Raw genomic sequence first — 22,303 nt, 5'->3', positions numbered from 1 at the left:
ATTAAAATCAAAGGTTTAGACTTTCTCTGGTATCCCATAATTTTGCCTCCTCAGAGTGCCTTACAGTGAACTATCAAAGAAAGAGATCCATTCCTCTCTACAGAAGCAAAATACCACACATTCCCTTTGTAGCTGCTTCTGAGAGAGTCAGTCATTTGAAATTTTTTTGGCAAAGTTACAATAAAGTGCCATAAGAGTGTTGACAGATGCTGCTTTGTGTGCCAGCATCTGGCTCTGGTTCACAATGGGATGACATAAGCAGGTAATAATGGATAGCTATTTTGCTTCTGTGGGATGGTGTCAGGATTATATGCTGATAACATTCCACTTGAGAGATCAATGTCATTTCAGAGTTTGACCAAAGAGACAGTTTTTGGGGTGAGAGTGGGGTCAAAGAGAAGAACCTTGTTCAAATGAAGATCAGTGGATATCTTCTCATTGTTTCTCATAGCTGAATAGAAATTTAAAGAAGTAATATTTAGACTCCAAATGGCAGATAAAGTTATAGCAAGAATTGAACATTAATAAAATAGTTATACCTTTTTCAGCAATTAAAACTTAATTTTCAGTTTCTCATACATGTATTTAAAATCACTCTTCATTAATTCTTTCCTTTCAGACTGATTGAACAGTATTCAAAACTCTCCCAGATTACTCCCGGAGTAAACTCTTCTGTCATTCAATCATCTCCATTTATGCCATCAGCAGAAAAAAAACATGTCGACAAGTGTTTCATCATATGAACTGCTTTTTGATAAACTGTCGGACAACTAACTGTCAACTCTGAAGATGAATCCAGATGAATCTCTTCAAATTTTGGGGTGCAGTAGTGCCCTCAGAAGGCAGTAAAAAAGTAAATATTTAGAAAATAAAACTGGAAAAGTATCACAGCTCCCTTACTCTTTCTTTAGTATTTCACTAAAACAAATATCTGGCTTGTTTGTTTTCTACCAAGGGAGAGAGGGCTATTGAGTAGTTAGCATCAGAAAGCATGTCACCATAGGAAAAAAATCCTATTCTTTGGCATTTTTTCTCAAATGTTAAAGCCTATAACTCAGCCCATAATTTTCCTGCTGAATTTTTCCAAACAAGAAACTGATAACATACTACTTTCTTATTTATTACAATTGATTTTTCTTTCTTTTCTATTTGCACTGCATCAAATATATACCCAGAGAAAGTACACTGGTATCAAAGTTGTTTCCATGTAAATGTGATGTAATGAGGTGAAAAGTTACACCCTGTCATTGAGACATCCACAACACATTCTAGTCTTTAATCGAATAGGAGTGACACTTAAAAATAGTTCAAGAGCCTAAAGTGTTTTGCTATCTGAACAGCAGAGGGCAAGTATTTAACTCCAGTGCTACAGCCCACCCACAGCAAACGCAGGCATTTTTACTTTCAAAATTAGGTACTTATCGCTTTAGGGGTTTTTTGCAGTATACTTCATGATCTTTCGATATTAATATACCAGTATCTCAATTTGTTTTATATTATATGGCAAGTATCATACTGGCAGTCTTGAAATTCTCTTACCACATTTTGTAATAACAATAATACCTCTCTTTCGACTGAATACTTCTTGGCAACGGAGAAGAGGTACGCCTTGGAAGAACATTGTAGATGTGAAGGATATTCAGTCTACCACTTCTTTCTGGGACAAAGTAATCTCTAAGATTCCCCATGGTCACTCGTCACAATTTGCCTGAATTTCTTGACTCTCTATGTTTGTCAGGTTTTCTTCCTTTTTGTTTTTTTTCATAAGCATATGTGCAAAAGGTGAGGCTTCAATGATTTTTTTAATGAGAAGGTGGGATGACTCTTTTACCCTATATGATACACCCTTGTGATGTACACATGCCAGGAATCCTGATGATTTTCTCCAAGACAAATATTTTTTCAACAGTATAAGATTAGCAGTATTGTCTACATCACTTCGGCTTTCATACCCTGGCATGGAAATACACAATAAACATATCAGGGTAAATTGATGAAAGGAAAAGATATGGCCACATTCTTTTGTAGTGTAGCTGTTACCAGAAAGAGGTATGTAATGGTATAAGATCCTTAGAGTAATTGGGTACTTCCGTGCAAAGATTTTAGAAGGTCTAAATTGTGAATAATGATGCATCAATAATATCACATCTGTTCTCCCACTGTCTTTGTTGCCAACTAGGCAACTTGAAGATCATCCAACAGTGAGTCCAGAGTACTGTGAAATGCAAGTGGTTTAACTGAAACTAGAACACCATAAAACTATGCACACAAAATAACTTCTAAGTGATTAACATGAAAACAAAATCAGACCAAAAGTAGAGAGTGTGCCTGTGGAAAGAAAAGGTGCCATGTTATGAACAAACACCCAAGAGACACTTATCACTCTTAATTCAGCAATATGCAGCATGCACAGCCCCATGCTAAGGTGGCATGCAAAAAGAGAAACACACAAGAATCCACTTTATGTAGCTGCAAACCAAAAAAGGCATTTCAACAGAACAGCTCCTTGATCTGCCAAAGTAGTTCAGGATGTGCTAACATAAAGCAAGCTGGCAAATATTGCAGGGAAAGCAGGGGGTGAGTGGGAAAACAGGTGTATGGCTCAGGAGGAATAAAATAGGGTAGACCCAGTTAATTTAGAGAATCATGTGCTCCATGCTAAAAGGGTGACCAATTAGTGTCCCTGAAATCCATCCTTGTGGGTTAGGATTTCAAACTCTCTAAGGCCAAAAATAGTTACAAAATTAAATTTTAAATTTTCTACTAAAATAGAACCTTTTCTCCTACCAATAAAAAATAAAACTATGAATAAAAGCATTAGAAATTCTACTCAGAACAAAATACAGGAATATCAAACAAATTATCAATTACATGAAACTGTAGAAGTCAGTTGCCTTCTGTATCAGAAAGGCCATCTTGGACCTCAGTAGTACCAGTAGAAGAATAGAGGTACCAAAGTTCTTAATAAACAAACTTTCCACCTTTGGTTTTTAAGTTTTATAAGTGAAACTTGGGAAATTAACCCTGGAAGAAATGTATATTAATTCTTCATTTACAGGCAGCCAGAAGGAGTACAAAGCAATTTGGACAGAGAGATTTTTTAATTCTGCATCAGTACTGCCCATACTTGGCTGAGAAACAGTAGTCCAGCGACAAATAAGATCAGAAAATTTATGCTTTTGAGGAAAGGTGGTTCAGCAGTCCCTCTGAGAAACTATCACTTATCACAAGCATGTTAGACAGAAAGTAAAAGAAATTCTCAAGCTCCATTTCTCAACAGATAAATTCAGAAAGCAATTTTTATAATGTATACAGTAAACCTCAAGTGGGCTACCTATAAATGTCTCAGTAGACTCCAACTGGTCACTGTTGCAGTCATAATATTCATGAGACAGACTTCTGGTTTAGAAAAAAAATTACTTTATGGCTAAAACTCTGCTGTTATCTATTGCAAAGGGCTGAGAACCTCAGATACCTCTCTTTGGTAAAAAGTAAAATAGTAGTCTTAGAAGTTAGTTAATATTGATACAATTATTGTGATTTCTAGGAGGATCTGCATGCAACTGGTCAGTATCAAAGATGAATACTAGCTAGAGAAACAAGAAAACCAGCTAACGCTGCATGAAGCAGCTTAGCAAGAATTTTTCCTTATTTGGCTTCCTATGAATTCCCTGCGTATATTTCATTCATTTTTTATAGCTAAGACTTCAGTATCACGACAAAACTTTGTGTAAGTGAAGAACATTTCAGCTTCATTTGTTAAAATTAACAGAAGAGCATTAACTGACCTCCAACAGGTTGTTCATGTAACTGAATGTATTGTTATATGTTTTGAAAAGTGTATTTAATTAATGAAACCTAAGGATCTGAGTTTTACTTTTAATTTTAATTATTTGAGGATTATAAAATGCCATCCTAAGTCATCTACTTTTCTACAAATTCCTACTTAAAATTCATATAAAACTAAAATAATCTAACATAGGAAGTAATTAATATAAATTTTATAATAGTAATGTTGCGAAAATACTATCAAAGAATAAATACTGAATTGCTATCATTGAGATTATACATTCATGTACTTTGCTTAAGGAATCTAATAAGTGGGTGACTGGTCTTATAAACTCAAGAAGACAGAAATACATGTTTGATGTAAACAATCCTACAGAAAGCCAATATACTTGTGTGAAGGAATTTTCGATGACAAAAGTTGAGGTTTTTTTCTCCTTCACAAATGGCACTATTGAGATTGATATAAATAATTCCTGTTTTAAAAGTATTACAGTGTCAAACTGACTGTAATTAAATTCCTCAGCTGATTTGCACTCAGATCTCTTTGTTTGGACAAAGTTGTTTATCATAAAATATATAGACTGATAAAAGGATAAAATACATCAGATTTTCAAGCTAGTTGGATATTAGGTTCTCTAAAGGGTGTTTTCCCCACATTCAATAAAATAAATTATAGTACTACTTCAGTTCACAAAAAGACAGGGTGAAATGAGCAGGTTGCCTGAGAAAGACAGCAACAAACACTAACTGAGCAATGTTTGGTGGCACTGGCCTCAATGATTTCTATAAATTGAGGCTGAACATACCTGACCTTTACCTTACTTCTCAGAAACACAATGTGGATGCTTCAGCATTGCTCTTCACAGCTAGTAGGTCAACTAAAGCTTGTTGGCAATAAATAAACATTTGAAGGCAATGTTTTTTGTTTTTTGGTATTTTTTACCTCCCACAAAAACGTGTCTGGCTTCACCACAACAACCACCCACAGTATTTAACTTCGGGTGTCAAGAACTGACTTAACAGGTCAAATAGCGTTGCTTTACAGGTGAAGCCATAGGTGAACTTTAGGAGATGTTTAGGAGATGTTAAGGGGCTGTCCTTTTCCATTTCACCTGCAAATCTACAAAGTAGATTATTTAAGATGCTTTATGACTTTTTTTCACTTTTTGAGGCCTAGAGCTGTCACCCTAGTTGTTCATTCGCCTGTAAGGCCATCTGACCACCCAATGGCCATTGAATGTCTCTCAGCTGTTTAACCGGTGGTTTCTTAGCACAACTTAGTCATAGCACACTGGTATGACACAAGACAAACATTGGAAAGCAAGAGTCATGTTTTTTTCTTCTTAAATTCAAGTCACTACAGAATTCCCTCTCTACCTTGCTGCTCCCCTTCATGATTTTCCCAGTTTCCTTGTAGTTGGAACGGACAAAACTGAAAAAACCCTAAACCTTCCCTTCCCACAGCATGTCTACTCTGCCTTCAGAGAGTGTCAAACAGGACAGGGAGCCACCTGGAAAAAAGGGGCTTTGACATGTGTCACGGCTGCTTGTAAATGTCAGAAGAACTTTAAGATCTTGAAGATCTCCATGCAAGTATTTGTCATGTGATTTGTTGATGGTACAGCTGTGTAAAGGCAGAAACTAGGTAATTCACACTGGTACAGGCAGTTACTTTGTAAATTAAAGCATACTTGAAGGTCTCTAGAAGGTTTTGTTAATCTTTCTCCCCCTATGAACCTAAAACAGTTCCTCCATTTATAACCAGCTGTCTTTAAAAGTCATAGAGGGGATACAGTATTTTGTTCCCTTTTAATAGAACCCCCTACCTTTCCATGTCACTCTTGGAGAACAGTCCTCACAAACCCTTTCCTTACAGAATCCCAAGATTTTCATTTTCCCTCCACAAAAATCTGTCCTTCTCCTCTTCGTGAGAGTCTTTGTTTCTCTGCTACATCCTTAGGACTTCCCAGCTCTTTCTGAACCTGGGCATGTCAAGAGAGGATGTAAGCCACAAGACAGAGATAAGAAAACCCATCTAATTCAGAAGTATACTAGTGGAGAGCTTGTTGAGCAAATAACTGACTAAACAAAGTTTGTAAGGCTTAGTATATCCTTAAATATTCTCTCCTTGACTCTTCTCATGAATATCATTGCTTTTCATTCCCAGGATTATATCCTCTCTATAGTAAGTCCTCTTACACTAGATTTCAGCAGGAAGAATATCTATTAACTAAGGTCAGGGTAGAGTGACTTAATAATGTGAGATGATGCTCAGTCATCATCAGTAGCTCCATTTTCTTTTTTGGTGAGGAATTGTCTATGTTAGGATAGATTAGCATGGAGATGTGGGAATAGAGAATATAAAGCACAGAAGTAATGGATCAGCTAAGGTATTTTATGTACTAAGAACAAAAATGACTGTTTCATTTTTGAAACATTTTGGGGTTAAGCCTTGTTATTTGTGGGGGAAAATCCCCAACAAATAATAAGCTATTAACAATAAGCTTCTTCCTTTTGCATCTCATTCAAAAAAAGCATGGAAAATTTTAGCAATTTTTACAACCTTCCTTTGACTCTATTTTTAACATAATCTTGATTTTAATTCATGCATTGTAGGCAGAAAATTAAAAGCTTTAAGAAAACAGCCATTAGCTCTTATGCTTTATTAAAACTATTTGCACACTCTTTGTTGCTCTTAAACAACCTCCCAATAATACAAAATGCACTTTTAATACATAAAGGAGCAAAAACTCTCAGGGAAACAGAAGAATATTAGAACAGAGTCCAATGATATAGGAAAGTACCTGGATAAAAATCCCCTTGCGCAAACATGTCAATCACATAGCGACAGAATGCATATTGATCTAACAGAGCAAAAAGGAAGAAAAGAGTAATGAAGAAAGTAAATTTAACATGTCATTTGTATTTAACAGTGAAGATAAAGCTTGGTAGTGCAAAGACATTTCAGTAGTCTTTTTATAAGTAGTCTTACACATATGTTTGTGTTTTTTTCTGACCTTCAATTAATTCACATGTTCCGAAAGCAACAATTGTTGTCCAGGTCTAATTCAAAACCCCTGCCAAGAACTGCAGAACTTCCAGTACTCCAGAGCTAACAGCTCTTCTTCTGGGCTAGCAGTGCACAACTTTGGTTTTGGCATATATCCTAACCCCATACGCAATTAGTGTGCAAACTGCTGTCTGGACACAGAGCTCAAAGACTTTTCTTTATGCTTAAAGATCAATTTCAGAGACAGGTGATAGAAAATTTCAGAAAAGTTTTGTATTGTGGTATTTTGTTAATATAGTTTTAACAGTACAGTGAATGCGTATACTTAGTGAATGGGAATATAAAGAGAACTCCGTGTACTTACACTCCAATAGCAATGAGACTTTTCACAGAATTTTACTGTTTCACTACAGAATTATCTTCCAAACACTAACCTTTACAAATGTATATTATATATATTAAATCTGTATATATAATATACATATATTAAAACTAAACTATTCAGAAATTAAGGCTTTAGAATCTAAATGAAACTCAGATTCTAAAAATGTTGATAGTCTACTGATTTCTCCTATACATAGGCAAGTTGGTGACTTTAATAAAAATTTCTAACATTAAGAATGTTGAAGAAAACTTATCAGTTGTAACTGAGTTCCCAGTGAACTATAAGGGGCCAGTAGCTTTGAAAATTAGTGTTGATGACTAAATGCCAGCTGTGGTTAGCTAAGTTAGTTCCCAACTGTCCGTGAGTGAAGCATATCCATCCATCTGTCCTACACTCTTCTAGCACAGTTCCTATGCTATAGAAGTTACACCTCTTCCTGTCTCCACTCCCTGTTGTATCTCTGTCCTACTCGCGTACAAAGTCACTTACTTTTGCTTTGCCAATTTCAAAATAAAATTATGCAGACTTTGAAATAGTTTAAGTTTCAAAAAAGGTATTCAAGTTATATCTAAATGCAAAATGCCATTCCCAAGTATGTGACACTCATTGTAATATTTGCTTTCATACATAGTTCACTGAAGCATCAGTATCATTTGATGCTGAGGCATTTATGTAGTTGCTGCTGTGTTGACTGTCATAGAAGTCCTTGGATGTGTGTGTTATTGAGATGACAAGGGCAGTACTAATCAACATTGTAGAGCCTTGAGCAAAATTTTCAGAATGTACACAGTGCTGTTTGCTGTAAACATTGTTTTTGTTGTAATGACTATTCATAATTTTTATTTTCATATTTAGGAATTCCAATTTATCATTTTGCCTTGCGTCAACTTTGCATTACGTCTTTAAGGCTGTAATGTCTGAACTAGGTCCATATGATAATTAAAAAAAAAAAAAAAGTAGCAGCTTATGTGTGAGAAAACAAGTATATACAGATCCGTATTCTTAAACCCACCTAAAGCCACCGAAGTCAGCAGTTGCACAGTTGCAACTCAGACCTCAATGAGTATTAGTAAATAAAATGTAGCAATGCCAACTCTTCAGCCCACAAAGCTAATGACAGGGCACAGTTCTTTTTCAAAAAGCTGTTTTCCTTACCTCTCTTTTGCCAAAACAAGCTGCCTTTATCCATGCTGCCTGTTGGGAAGATCCCCTGGACAATTTTGGGGCAAAATGTCTGTACAAAAGTCTGCTGGATGGCATGGTACAAAACTATGGCAGAGGACAATAAGCTATATGGACAATCACAGGAGAGAGTGCAAGCCTGTGTTGCTTCTATATAAGTTATGATATAAACATAGCCTGAAGGCCCAGAATCACGCAATTTCATTGATATTAAAATATTCCATTCTTTCAATATAGTAATGTAGTCCAGGAATAAAACAGACTGTGTTATTCGTTATGTGTGTGAGGGGTTTAATTGTTTAGTTTTAGTTTGTTTTTCTTTTGGGGGGCTTTTTAGTTTCTTGTTTGTTTGGTTGGTTGGTTTGTTTTTGTAAATGTAATTTGAATAAACTTAAAAAAAAAAAGCCTTAATCTTGATTGTACCTGAGAACAAAGATTTTATATTCATTTTCTCCACATAGGATTTCTTTAGCAACTCAACCCCTAAAAACTGGGATTTATAAAACAAATTGAAGGCATAATGTAAAACTCTGAATAAAAAAATACAATTTCTACTGTATATGAATTAGCAAGGTGCTCTATAACATCCCATTTAAGTTCATGAGAATGCTATCAATCAGCAAAGACTGAAATCTAAGAAATTTTAAATGAATATGATTTTTCATATGTCTCTTCATGGCTAAAAATCCCTTTTAATTTAAACATCCTTATTAAAAAGGAGACTTTCACACTATAATTTTCACCTTATAACTCTGTAATGGTGGCCCAAATATTCATCTAAGTGATTAATCATGTCAAAGTTTGGGACTAGATTCTTAATGATAAAAATACTCAGAGATATTTCTGTTCTTGAACTTCATGTGATTTACTCAGAGAGATAACCTATCTTTTTTTAATTTCAGTTTGAGTAAGAAATGATGCAACAGCAGGGAAACCATAACAACTTTCTGTGATCAGGGCTATATTTTTTTATTTTGTTTCAGATAAGCCAGCAGAACTACTCCCTTGACCAAGTAAAAGTAAAGATTGCAGGATCAGGAAATCTTGGTAAAACTGCATTGAATTTAAAATTATGTTCACCTTGGATCACAGTGGGACTGAAACACAGAAATGAATTTTCTGAGAGTATTCAGCTGGGCAACAGTGGCTTATGGAGGAAAAAGGAAGGACAACAGTAGAAAAGGTAGCTTTCACTGGATGTGTGTAGCCCTATCTCAAGTGATAAGGGCAGTTGAAGAGGCTCCTTCCTTCCACCACTCCAGCTGCTCATTCTCACTTTCACCTAATAGAATTCTGTGCAGAGTCACTGGGGTCACATTCCAAAGCAGACTTACAAAGGGATCTGTTAATGTCTGATGTCAAGATAGATAATTTTGCTAATATTCATCAGCTAAAAATGGTGAAGGTGTGTGGTGCAAAGCCCACAAAAACCAAACCAACAAACAAAACCCCACCACTACTCTCTACTGATCTCTGTAATCTTCGATCCCTACTTACTTAAAATATTTTGCTGGGAGTAAAATGCCTCATGTGTACACCATTTCTTTTTGAGAGCTTTATCCCGAACAGTATGGACTGCATCCCATGTGCACTGAAACTCTACCAGAGCAAACAAAAATTGAAAGAGATTTGCACCTCCCATGGGAACTGAAGAATTTGCTGAATTTTCTCTTTGATCACAGCAATCAGTTTGATAAATGCTGCTGTGATTTCATGCCTCAGAGGTCTGAATATTTCAAACAAAAGACAAAATTATCTAAAATACTGTGAAAAAATGCTAGTTCAGTACCCTGTGCATGTCAGAAAGTGGGCTATGTCTCTCAGTTTTCCAGAAACATATAATTTAGGCAACTCCCAAGGGGTCCAGAGCTGATGGTTATGAAATTCTGAGAGAATCTGCCCAGGCAGATTCAGATATCCAGTAAGGGGTGGCTTCATTGATGCTCAGACACAGCTTTATCTGTGGTGATCAGCTAAAACGATCAGATAGATGTGTCATGCAACACTGAGCTGCCCCTATCAATGTCAAAAAAATCCCGTGGCTGAAGTGTGGCAGTTTATACAGAAAACCAGGTCCTGCTGCCTGCATTTATACAAAATTGTACCTAATGCCATGAAAGGGCCACAGGGAAATCAGAGAACTAGTCAGTGCAACCTGGGAGTAGAAGAACCCAGACTCACTCTGAAAAAGGGGAGCATATAGTTAACACCTTTGTTAACTATATAGTGTTGATGCATGTTGATTCCTTGTTTTATCACGTAATTTCTTCCTTTTACCAAAGTAATAGCATTTCTTTCTTTTTTAGGAGAAGTTTAAAAGCTTTCACATTAAATTACATCAGGCAGTTATGACACTATGTTATACGTTACCTGACAACCTGACATTGCCTCATACAATATGATGTTAGATAAATTATTACATTCCCTTTTCTCTGTTGCTACTTCCTTTATCATTACAAAGGACATGTGCAGATGTAGAAACAAAACAAAATTCCCAACAGGTCATTGAACAGTTTGTATTTTCCAAAATAACTCTGCTAGCAATCCATTATATAAAATGCTACTGAGCAAATCCATGAAGTCTCAGACCTATCTGAAGAGAAATTGGTCCTCGGTAAAGGAGAATTTAAATTAAAATGAATCTTTAGCCATGACAAACTGTTAGAATCTTCTGGTTATGTGTATGAAACTTATTTTATTTTCAGTAGTCTCCTCCTAGCAGTGTTAGATTCATTTGGAATTTATTTGTACTGCACTTTTGTTTTTCATGGGCAGACTTTGGTCCTTGACAGCTTTAACTCTGTTCTCTCTCCTTCTTCCCTACTACCTTTTTAAGATCTTCATCTGTTTCCTCCTCATTTTGTTTACCTTTCTTGTCCGATTTAGTTACAGTCTGAAGAGCTTTCTCTTCCTTAACTTTCGTTTTGGCCTTTATTAGCCCAGTTTCTGTTGGTTTAATCTCTGCCTGCTTGACCTTCTCAGCCGCTTTTGTTTCTCCTTTTCCATCCTTCACTTCCTTTTTAAGTTTTGCTTCCACTTTAGTGCTCTTTACTTTCTTCTCCTCTGCAGGTAATAAAGAAAAAGCTTTCAGTGTCATTCTTTCCCCCCAAAATAATACTCAGTGTCATTTATTTTATACTGTGTTATTACTAATCAGCATTTCTTCATTATTAACACCTTGATCAGATCTGATGAAAACTATAATCCCCTCAAACAGGAAAGACTTAAACAGAAATATGAGATGCAAACAGGTTTTAACTTCAGTCCTGCACCAAGTAGTTGACTGATACTAAATGAAGTAGGCTATGGTGAATAATATCAAGTGTTTCTAATGACAGTGTGATAGTTATAATGGTATAAACTAGGGAGACAAATGTTGGTCATTAAGCAAACAAATACAGAAGGTACTTCCAGGCAAAATCTGAGTAAATTTAAAATTCAAAGATCAGAGTTAAACTCTGTTGTAAGCTGGAAAAGTAGTTAGTGTGTAGCTATTTTTAAGGGTTACTTTCATGCACCGATTCTTCATCTTTGTCCAAGAAGTCTTGAGTTCTTGAATCTGTCTCTACACCAGTACCCCAGGCTGAAAGACTAGTCTGGGACCAATTCACAAGGTGCACTGCAGCAGAGCAAGGCGATTTCCAAAGAGAATTACCAAATTCTAAATACCAGTAGCTGAAGTTACACAGGGCTTGGTGAGATCTGGAGTATTCCCTCTGCTTTTGTGTGTCAGCAACTTTTTTCTCATCTGAAACGTGGATGTTGACAATATGTGTGTTTCTAGTTCACTCCAGTGGAAAATCCAGCAGTATTATAAAATGCCACTGAATATGTTTTAAACTAATCCTTTAGTTTGATGTTCATATTTCTATTTTCTTCATAGCTCTAAATGTCTTCATCTTTGAGGCAAAACTTGTGTGTGACCAAATCTATGTTTTCTGTGAGGCTCTAGACTTCTATTTCTCTTAAGCCACTGGGCTGACTAGACTGATTTTATCAATATGTTAACAGAATAGATCTAAGTATTATAGATCAGAATGTAGATATTTGTGTAAGAGCATTTATCCTTCCAAACAAAGCCACAGCACAACCAGGTATTGCTGGCTAGTGAAGAATTAATTTCCTTAAGTAGTTATAGTGAAAATATATGTCAGATCACTTACAGATAGGCCTAGTTATTTTTCAGGGAAATGGTGGTCCATACTTTTAATTCTCATCTTTGAAATTTTAACAGATTTTAAAGGGGATCAAGCATAGAATTAATCCCTGGATGTTCTAGAGACATTTTAAATCTAATTATATATTAATTTCATTTTAGTTTCATGTAGCTGATTTTTCATGCATATTGAAAATCTCTGCTTGAATAAAATAAAGTTTATGCATTGTAATGTAAATTCAGTTTAAAAAAATATAGATAAATAAATACCTTTGGGAGGAGGAGGTTTCTTTTCAGCTTTTTCATGTCTTTCCGGTTTGTCTTTTTGAGTTACTAGAAATGAGAACAATTGTATCTTAGGGGAAAAAAACTCACAAAGAATGAGAAAATATTGCAAAAACAAAACAATATCCCTGGAAATTTCACATTTCCTTATAATTCCTGCTTTTCAGTTTTCAAAATTCTTGCTTCTTTTTCTCAGTTCCACATAGTGGGGTAAAAAGCTTCAAAATATCTCTTGAGAGTCTCTAACCAGAAGACAAATGAGTCACACAGATCTCAAGCTTCACTGGGAATGTTTATACTGCATATTTCAGAAGTTACAAATTTGCTCATCTCAAGTTCTGAGAATACACGGATTTGATCTTCTTATACTCCAGCCAAAAAGAAGCCATGTGGCTACATTTGTCTTACAGAAAGGTGGTTTTCTTAGCTTGGGCTCATTTTTACACAAACACAGCCATAAGTCGGACACTCACTTCAGAGCCCGGCTTGAGTGAGTTCATGTCTGCACGGGATACACTGTGTAAACACACACTGCTATGTCCCAAAAAGGCTGACAAAATTTTATGCAGAGACTTCTATCTTTCCCCTCTTGGTCACCATCCAGACAGATTGCCAGAACAAAACAGCCTTGAGAGTTAATTACACTTGTTTCAACTGACAACTACATAATAACAACATCCTCTCTAATTGAACTCCATCCTGGAATTGCTGCCTGTATGAGCTACAACTGATATTTAGACTTGGTTTTGGGTTTTTTTAAGATAGCTGTTTCTTAGATGATGTGTTTAAATAACATTCATATCACTGAGGCTTTCTGGAGCCTTTAATAGAGACTGAAGAATTACCTTTGGTCTTTTTATTAAGAATAGAGAAAATCTGCTGAATGTGGGGGAAGCAGACAATTTTCAGGATACCTGTTCCCTGAGGTTGGCCTGGACCTGAATATCCTCCTTTCCTAGGGACTGCAAGTGGTTGAAATAGCCCCTCAGCACTGCTGGTGGCTGATCTAGTTTAGAGCAGACCCCTGAGAAAAGGAAGGTGAGCCTGGCAGTAGATAACTCAGTAGCACATTGCTAGAAGAAATGCACCTTTGAGTACACTCAGAATAACCTCCCTGGTGCCCTGAATCCACCTATAGGGACTCACACAAAAGGGAAACTACCCAAGTGAGGGCAGTGTGACTGTATGTCAGATTGCAGCAGTAAATCTCCTCAGCTACAAAGTGTCTGAAGTCTTAATAAAATTTTTCAGCCAGTGACTGGAGTTAGGGCTGTTATTAAACACATTAAAGCTCTAAGTGATTATTTGGTTAGCTAGCAGAAGATAAATGGGTAAACAGGCTGGCTGCTCATTATCAGCTATCTCAGTGATTCTTGGAAGTTATTTGCTTTTCAGATCTACATGGACGCTTTGGGCATTTATTTTCTCTGGATTACTTCAGTGTGATTTTGTTTTATGGAAAATAAACCAACTCTACATTTTCAAGCTATACACTGAAAGTAGAAAAAATGAACAAATATCCCTTTAAAAGAGAAACTGGACGATGGCTACCTTTCAAATTTTTTAAGTCTTTAAGTGTTCATTCTGCTTTCTCTCTTTCTTCACTCCTACCTTCTGTTCTACCTTTCTCCATAGTACTGTCCGAACAGATTCAAGTTAAACCTAATTAATTTATGTATCTCATCATCATGAAAGTAATCTGAATGTCATAACAGACCAATACTAAGACACATTGCATAGTGTTTTTTCAAGAGTTAACTGAGTAAAATAAAAAGAGGCAAAGACTGAAACTAAACTTCATTAAAGAAATGTCTGTCTCAGACAAATATTTAACCTCAGAGAAAAACATTCAAATGCCAAGCAACAATAAATGTTAATCTTTAAAAAATGATGTAATAGGGCAAGGTGATTGGATTTTTAAATCCCCCGTCCATATTGTAGCTAAGATGGAATTATCAGTCCAAAAAATAGTGAAATTCACCTCTTGCACACACGCAATATTGCTTCAGAATATACATGATAATTAGTTGATATGTAAATCTTAACCAAAGCCACTTCTGCCATGGAGGACAGTGCAAATCGTGTACTGAAATTAAAATGTTACTGAAAAATATAAAGGCAAGAAAATGAAAATCTATTTTTGGATATGATGGAAGACCCAAACTGAGAGACAGTGAACGTTCTTGCATTAGATCTGCATCAGACTGAAAACTGAAACACAAGAGAAAACCTACTATGCAGGCAAATTACTGAATCCCATTGCTGAGGAAAAGGCATCAAGGAATGCAAATAAAATAGTCATAGGCTTAGTTCCTTAGCTGTATAAGAATGATTTGTAATTAACTCTGTCCATCAAAACAAGAGAACTAAGCCAGAGGTATATGCTGAGCAAGACATCACTCAGTGGCTGGTCAAGACCTGCTCAAGCAGAAGTGAGAACACCCAAAAAATGTATAGCATGAACTAAAAGAGATTTATACTTTAAATACTCATCTCCACACTCTCCTACACTATGTAAGCACTGAAAATCTAAAATTGTACAATATCTGAATACAATCTGCGTTACCTTTAGTAGGTGCTTTCTTTTCAGGTTTTTCTGGCTTTTCAGGTTTGTCTTTGTGAATAGCTAGAAATAAAAACCAACATTCTTAATGACCATTTAGGAAGAGAAAAGTTGCATTTTAAGTGAGAAAGAGGAGAAAAAAAGATGAAGAAACACAACTAGGCACGAGGGTTATCTATGCAAAGAATGCAAAAGATTGATTTAGCTGCTGCTGTCTGCTGTTGATGCCAAAATATGAGATTCGAACTTTCAAAAATTCTTCTACCATTCCTGAGGTCTTCGCCATTGGCTGGGGGAGGCGTGGCCTTTCTAGCTCAACTGTAATCCCATGAAAGAAACTAGTCAAGAAGAGTCATACTTATGGATGTGGTTTAGGGATTCTTTTTTCTTTAATATATATTTGTAAACTGTAATTTATTGGTTAATTTTAGTTTATTGTTATGTTTGAGCTTTCTTGTTTATAACTTTGGTTAATATCTGAAGATTTGCTGAACTCCACAGAACAACTAACAGTTTTTCCAGCTATGAATGATTAACATTATAATTAATTACAGATCTAATTGCAATGACATTATAACTAATGCTCTTTGGGGCTTTTTGTTTGCTTTTAATTTCCACTTTACAAATTCAAATTATCTACACTGTAGTGACTAGATTTCTGCTCAGGTTTCAAAATACACCTGAGTTGCACAGTAGTCACAAAGTGGTGGGTAGTCTGGAATATTCTCCTATGTGGGCTCTGATTTGCTAATTTTTTACGATTAATGTTTACACAGTAACTTGTCCACAGGTGTGCAGAACTGATATTTGCTCATATTCCCTACAGGGACCATGTGTGTGAAAACACTCAGCTCCCTGTTTGACTCTGACATATAAGATTATATTAAGAACACAAAAATGTATGCATGAGCATTGTGTTGGTGTTTAAAAGAAAGTAAGAACTGTGGAAGATAAAACAGTACTAGATATTTTTTATTGCAAGTAAATACTGAAAGAATTAATCCTGCCCTATTCAATGCCTTTGAAATGTCCCTACACAGTATTGTATTTAAAATGCTTTTTTTTTCTCTTGGCCTGCCTCATTACCTTTGTTTACAGTCTATCAGGTGGTTTTTTTCTTGGATGACCATAGTCTCTTAGCAACCATACTTATTGCGAGTGTTGGAAACACTCAGTGATTACCATGAGATTATACTAATCCAGAGTACAAAATATATTATCTCCATTCTTCAGAAAAAAACCTCAAAAACATGCAGGAGGAATACAAAATGCTACTCAGTCTGTAAGGCTACAAGCCTTTATATAATCTCATTATTTTTATTCATATTATTCTATAATTTTTTTCCCATCAAGGGGATATGTAAATGGAAATTGAGTAGACAATTAGTTCTGGGGTATCTCCAATTGTGAAATAAAATCCAACATTAAATAATTACCTGCATGCCTTTCCCTTTTTTCAGGTTTTTCTTGTCTTTCCAGTTTGTCTTTATGTGTCACTAGGAAAGAAAGTGTTATATATATTAAAAAAAAAAAGAAGTGGAAAAACTCAAGAATCAAAAATAATTCCTAAGCCTTAAGAGACAAAATGGCACACTCCTGAGCTATCCTGTGCATATTTGCACAGCATACATCACACTTCATGGGTGCTAGCAGCCAACTCTGGCTAACAAGTTACTGCCATGGTAACATGCCTCAGCTGTTTACTACAGTAGCATCATCTCTTGCAATTGTCTGTCAATTCCTGAGGAGAGATTTTCAGAAAACTGTTGAGGACTAAGGGAGAGCTCACAGTAAATGCTGCTGCCTGCAATAGAAAGAGGACTTCACCCTGTCCACTCCATACTCTGTCAGACATAGGTTTTAAAATTCCTGGAATGGATCCTGGAGCATAAGAGCATCACATGCACAAATGAGGCATCTATCACTTGCCAGATGGCTTGAAATGGATAACCAGTAATGGATACGAATAGCTAGTAATGGACACTAGCTGAGATCAGTCCCTGGCAATGATGATCTCAGAACCATAATTAGATACCCAGTATGTGCAAAAAAAAGTGAACACTAACATTATGACAGTGGAAACTGCATTATGCTGTCCACTCAGAGCACATTTTCCACTCATTTTTGTTAAGATTTTACACTATAATTTTCCAGAAAATTAAAAATAAGCATGTAGATTTTAGAACACTCCAGAAAAATCAGCTGTGAAACTGCAAGCTAGCTTTAACTCCTGTGGAGATTTCATTCAAGCTTAGGAAAACTCCCTTTTACAAACATGGGGAAATAACAAACTTCCATTACAGTACCATGAATTCCATATCTAAATGGAAGTAAAAGAAGAATGGTAGGGAATATTCCAGCTCTCACATTTTTTCAGCAATATAGTGATGAAATACATGAAAATGAGTTCCTGACATAGCCGACCACGTCACTTCTAAGTGACTGAGACCTTTCTAATTACTCCCTGTGTCATTAAATAACTTTCCTAAACTTCATCACAGAATTTGATTATAAATTAGAATAGAATGCTATTTACATTCTCCATTATCTATATCTTGAAAAGAGAATGTGCTTAGGGTAGAAAATAAGCAGTCGAAATACAGGGATGTAGTCTCTGGAGTCTCCCTGTCACACTACAGTGAAATGGGACTTGGAAAGACACATATCCATAATCATTGTTTTGAAATTTAATGTACAGTCTGAAAGCAATGTTTCTTAGTGCCGTGAATACAGAGAGTCTCTACACACAGTAGTGTTTCAGAAGCAATTATGACAATATTTCACTAAACAAAACTAATATGTTAACTTTAAGATAAAATGCCATTAGGTAGACAGAATATTAATAGGAATGATGGCAAGTTAAGTCAGCAGGACTGGAAGGGATACTAAGCAAGTTGGCAGATGACACAAAACTCGGAGTAGCTGTTGACTCCTTTGAAGGCAGGGAGGCCCTGCAGAGAGACCTTGACAAATTCGAAGACTGGGCAATTACCAACCATAGGAAGTTCAACAAGGGGAAATGCCAGATTCTGCACCTGGGTTGGGGCAACCCTGGTTGTACATACAGACTGGGGAATGAGATGCTGGAAAGCAGTGCCATGGAAAGGGACCAGGGGGTCCTGGTTGATGGCAAGTTGAATATGTGTCAGCAGTGCCCTGGCAGCCAGGAGGGCTAGCAGTGTCCTGGGGGGCATCCGGCAAAGCATCACCAGCCAGTCCAGGGAGTAGATTGTCCCACTCTGCTCTGCACTGATGCAGCCTCACCTTGAATATTGTGTGTAGTTTTGGGCACTGCAATATAAGAAAGGTATTAAGCTATTAGAGAGCATCTACAGGAGGGCAGTGAGGACGGTGAAGGGACTTGAGAGGAAGCTATATGGGGAGTAGCTGAGGTCTCTTGGTCTTTTCAGCCTGGAGGAGACTGAGGGGAGACCTCAATGCAGTCTACAACTTCCTTGTCAAGAGAAGAGGAGGGTCAGGCACTGATCTCTTCTCTGTGGTGACCAGTGACAGAACTTGAGGGAATGTCCTGAAGTTGTGTCAGGGGAGGTCTCGGTTGGATATTAGAGAAGGTTCTTCACCCAGAGGGTTGCGTACTGGAACAGAGAAGTGGTCACAGCACCAAGCCTGACAGTTCAAGAAGCATTTGGATGATACTCTCAGGCACATGGTGTGACTTTTGGGAATGGGTGCAGGGCTAAGGGTTGGACTCAATGATCTTTGTGCATCCATTCCTAGTCAGCATATTCTGTGATTCTGTGTACAATAGTCATTATTAATTTCACTGCTTTTCTGAAATTGGATGGGATAATTTTTTTCCCATTCCAAGAAACTTAAAAAACATTATATATTGTTCTCTTGTGAAATCAAATTGAAGAGCTTCCTGTTTTCCACATAATAACAGAACTCCTAAAGACACATTCATGCTTTAATATCGGACATTATTGGTTTTGTATTGTCGTTTTTCAAAATTTCAGAAAAAATTCCTCATGCTACCACCATTACATTTTCTAGTAATAAATATTCATTCCATCAGAAACCTGAATTTATACACCTGCCCTTAATCTCCAAATTTAGTCTTGTTAACTCAATGCATTTTGAGTTACCTACATAAAATGGAAAAGCTTTAATCAGAGACCATTAGAAAGGCCTAGTCAAGTACAGATTTCAGGAAATGTACATTCACTCAAGTTGTGAGACTTTTGTTCTTGGCCTGAATAAGTCTGCTGTTGCTGGATATTCAATCTTCCCTTTTTTTGGGTGATTTATTATGACCACTGGCCTATCTGCTCTTCCAGAATGTGTTTCTTCCTCCAGCCCAAGGCTACATTAGCCACATTTCTGTGCAAAGGACATGTTCTCAGAAGGTTTAAATTGTTTTGACAATTAGGTACCCTCCAGCAAAGTTTCATTTTGCTATAATATCCCTCACAAAAGGCAATGGTGAGATGGTGGCTCTTGGAATCCAGAGCTAACTCATGAGTCATGGATGGAAAGTAAGCTGTATCCTGATTCTGACTCTTGCAACAGGCAGATCTTAATTAGTTGTTGGCATGCACCAGCAACAGAAAATTAATAAATCGTCTCTAAAACCTGTCCCCAGTATCTCTGAAAGGAATCTGAAGGATTTTTTTTTTTCTAAGGAGGGTCTCCAAAGTAGAATGTCTCTGGGGACCACGTCCAGTATATTGTAATTTACACATTACATTTTTCTAGGAGTATTCTCAATGGCAAATATCATGCTTGGATTTATTCAAGAATTCAAAATATTCTGTGATTCTCTGGTAAGAATAAAAAAGGCACCTATTTATGCTCTGGACATCTTTTACATAAGTTAATAATGCAGTAAAAATTTATTCATTAATCTCCAGATATAATTTCAGACTTTTTGTACAGTGATGAATTCAAAGTGCTTTTAAAATCCTTGTTCTCCTTCCAGCTGGCTTTCACAACACCTCCTCCGTCCTTAAACATAATTGGGATCTACAAGAACAGTCTAAGAGTCAATAGATTAGACTATTTTGAACCACTGGTAAAAAGACAAGAAATATAAAATGCTGAATACATACCCTTTAGGGGTTCCTTCCTCTCAATTTTTTCTTGTTTTTCGGGTTTATCTCTGTGAATTGCTACAAACAAACAATAAATAAAAAAATAAATACAACCCGGCTCACAATAAATTTGTAATCCAGAGGTATTACGTACCCTTATTATCTCACCAAAGTGATCAAGGAAAAGCATTTGAAAATTCAAATAATGGATTTTAGTTCTGAGTCATGGGTACTTGATGATATATAGACCTTCTTAATGTCAATGTTTAATTCCAGATCCAAGAGAAATATTTTTCTTTGAATAAGCTTTAAGATGTTAGGCTATATTTTTCTGAAAGAAGTGATTATTCAGCAACCTTAATCTAATCTGTCTGATCTGTTTTGGTCCCATTACACAAGCACCCTGGCTCTAAGATTTCTGACAGAAGAAATTATTTTCAGTCCTTGGCAGCATTGCTTTCTATTCTTAACCAAAAAACCTGCCAGCATATTGCTTTCTATGCTATTTTTTCTTTATTTTTAGCTGTTACTTCCGTCACAGGGTAGATTAACAAGAAAACATCTCTTTTAATCAGTGTAACTTCAGGAAGAGCAGCTGTTCAAAACACAACCGACTGCATGTCCTGCTAGAAGCAGGCAAACATGAGCCCTTATGGACTCTATTGCCTACACAGCATTTTGGTGTGGCTCTATCCCACATCCTAATGATTTAGGTAGACATTTCATTCTTTGTCATTCCTTGTCAACTTCTACTACTAAAAGACTAGAATTTTGCAATTTCACGGGAAAATTATTTTCTTCTCAATACTCAAGTTTCTGTCAACAAGTAAACCCCAGAAAACAAAACTTTGATTAGAAGACAACAGTGAGCTTTATACACAAGCATATTAATACTTTTTCATCCATTCATTTTACCAGCTCTGTAGCAAACGTCATTTCACAGAAGTACAAGCATTTTTTGTTAAGTATTTCTGCACTAAAAAATAGGTCATTTTCCTTAAGAAAAATAATTCAGAACATTCAGTAAATTCATTATGTCTTATATGTGTTTGCATTATCCAAATACATTTCCAGTCATAACAGGTAAATTATTGTTGATAACAAATAGCAGTACTATCAAAAGAGATTGAAGGGAGATTTTTCAAAGCCTTTAGGAATGTGGACAGCAAATTTACGCTAAAAAAAGCAGACTGTGAAAAATGCAGCAGTACCAGCAATGTATTATTGAATAAATTACAGACTGTAACTCATTCAAGTGCTTTAGGACATCTAGTAGCATACCAAGGAAAAATCATTCTCCTCTCTCTATATACCATGTAGAACTTAAACTGAATATTTTTTGCAGAAATTGTAGCATGCTTTTACATCTTACATTTGTATTAGCAGATGCTGGCTCTGTGCAAAACACTTCAAACCAGTGTATTGTCAGTTTTGGCTGGGGCAACAGAACAGTTTTGCTAACAACAGTTCTGTGATGGTCCATGTAAGAGAAACATGAGCTTTTGCACATTCGGACAAAAGCCCTGGTAGTGTCTGTGCCAAAAAACACAGATGAACTATTCAGAACAGACTTGTAATCAGAAAGCTTGTTTTTAGCCACAGGATATCTTATTTGTGTAAGAGAGACTGTTGTGGGCATGATTTGAGGAGAAAAAAACCCAAAGCAAAACAAAAAACATAACACCAGAAAATGAGCCTTGAGTGAGTGAATTGAGTGTCAGCAGATCTGAAAGTGGACAGAAAAATTTAAGATTCCTTCACATCCTCAAAGCAGTATAAAGCACTAAGATTTATAAAGTTATTAATATTGGTGTGGACTAGAACTAAAACCATGGAGAAGACTTCAGTTGGCCCCTTCTTGAGAAATAAAAACCTTGATGTA

General features: G+C 36.2%; 1 protein-coding gene across 1 annotated transcript in view; it reads right to left on the bottom strand.

The window, feature by feature from the left end:
• Positions 1-22,303, bottom strand: part of TRDN (triadin) — a 111,354-nt gene that overhangs the window by 25,528 nt on the left and 63,523 nt on the right. The window contains exons 7-12 of the mRNA XM_027683602.1: positions 20,440-20,499; positions 16,807-16,866; positions 15,362-15,433; positions 12,793-12,855; positions 11,235-11,429; positions 6,594-6,653 (exon numbers count right to left, since the gene is read on the bottom strand). Of these exons, the coding sequence (XP_027539403.1) occupies positions 6,594-6,653; positions 11,235-11,429; positions 12,793-12,855; positions 15,362-15,433; positions 16,807-16,866; positions 20,440-20,499 (510 nt within the window). The remainder of the gene's footprint in view (positions 1-6,593; positions 6,654-11,234; positions 11,430-12,792; positions 12,856-15,361; positions 15,434-16,806; positions 16,867-20,439; positions 20,500-22,303) is intronic.

Source organism: Neopelma chrysocephalum, unplaced genomic scaffold (assembly GCF_003984885.1).
Source record: "Neopelma chrysocephalum unplaced genomic scaffold, ASM398488v2 Primary Assembly neopelma1_23, whole genome shotgun sequence".
NCBI lineage: Eukaryota > Metazoa > Chordata > Aves > Passeriformes > Pipridae > Neopelma > Neopelma chrysocephalum.
This window is presented reverse-complemented; position numbering and strand designations above follow the sequence as displayed.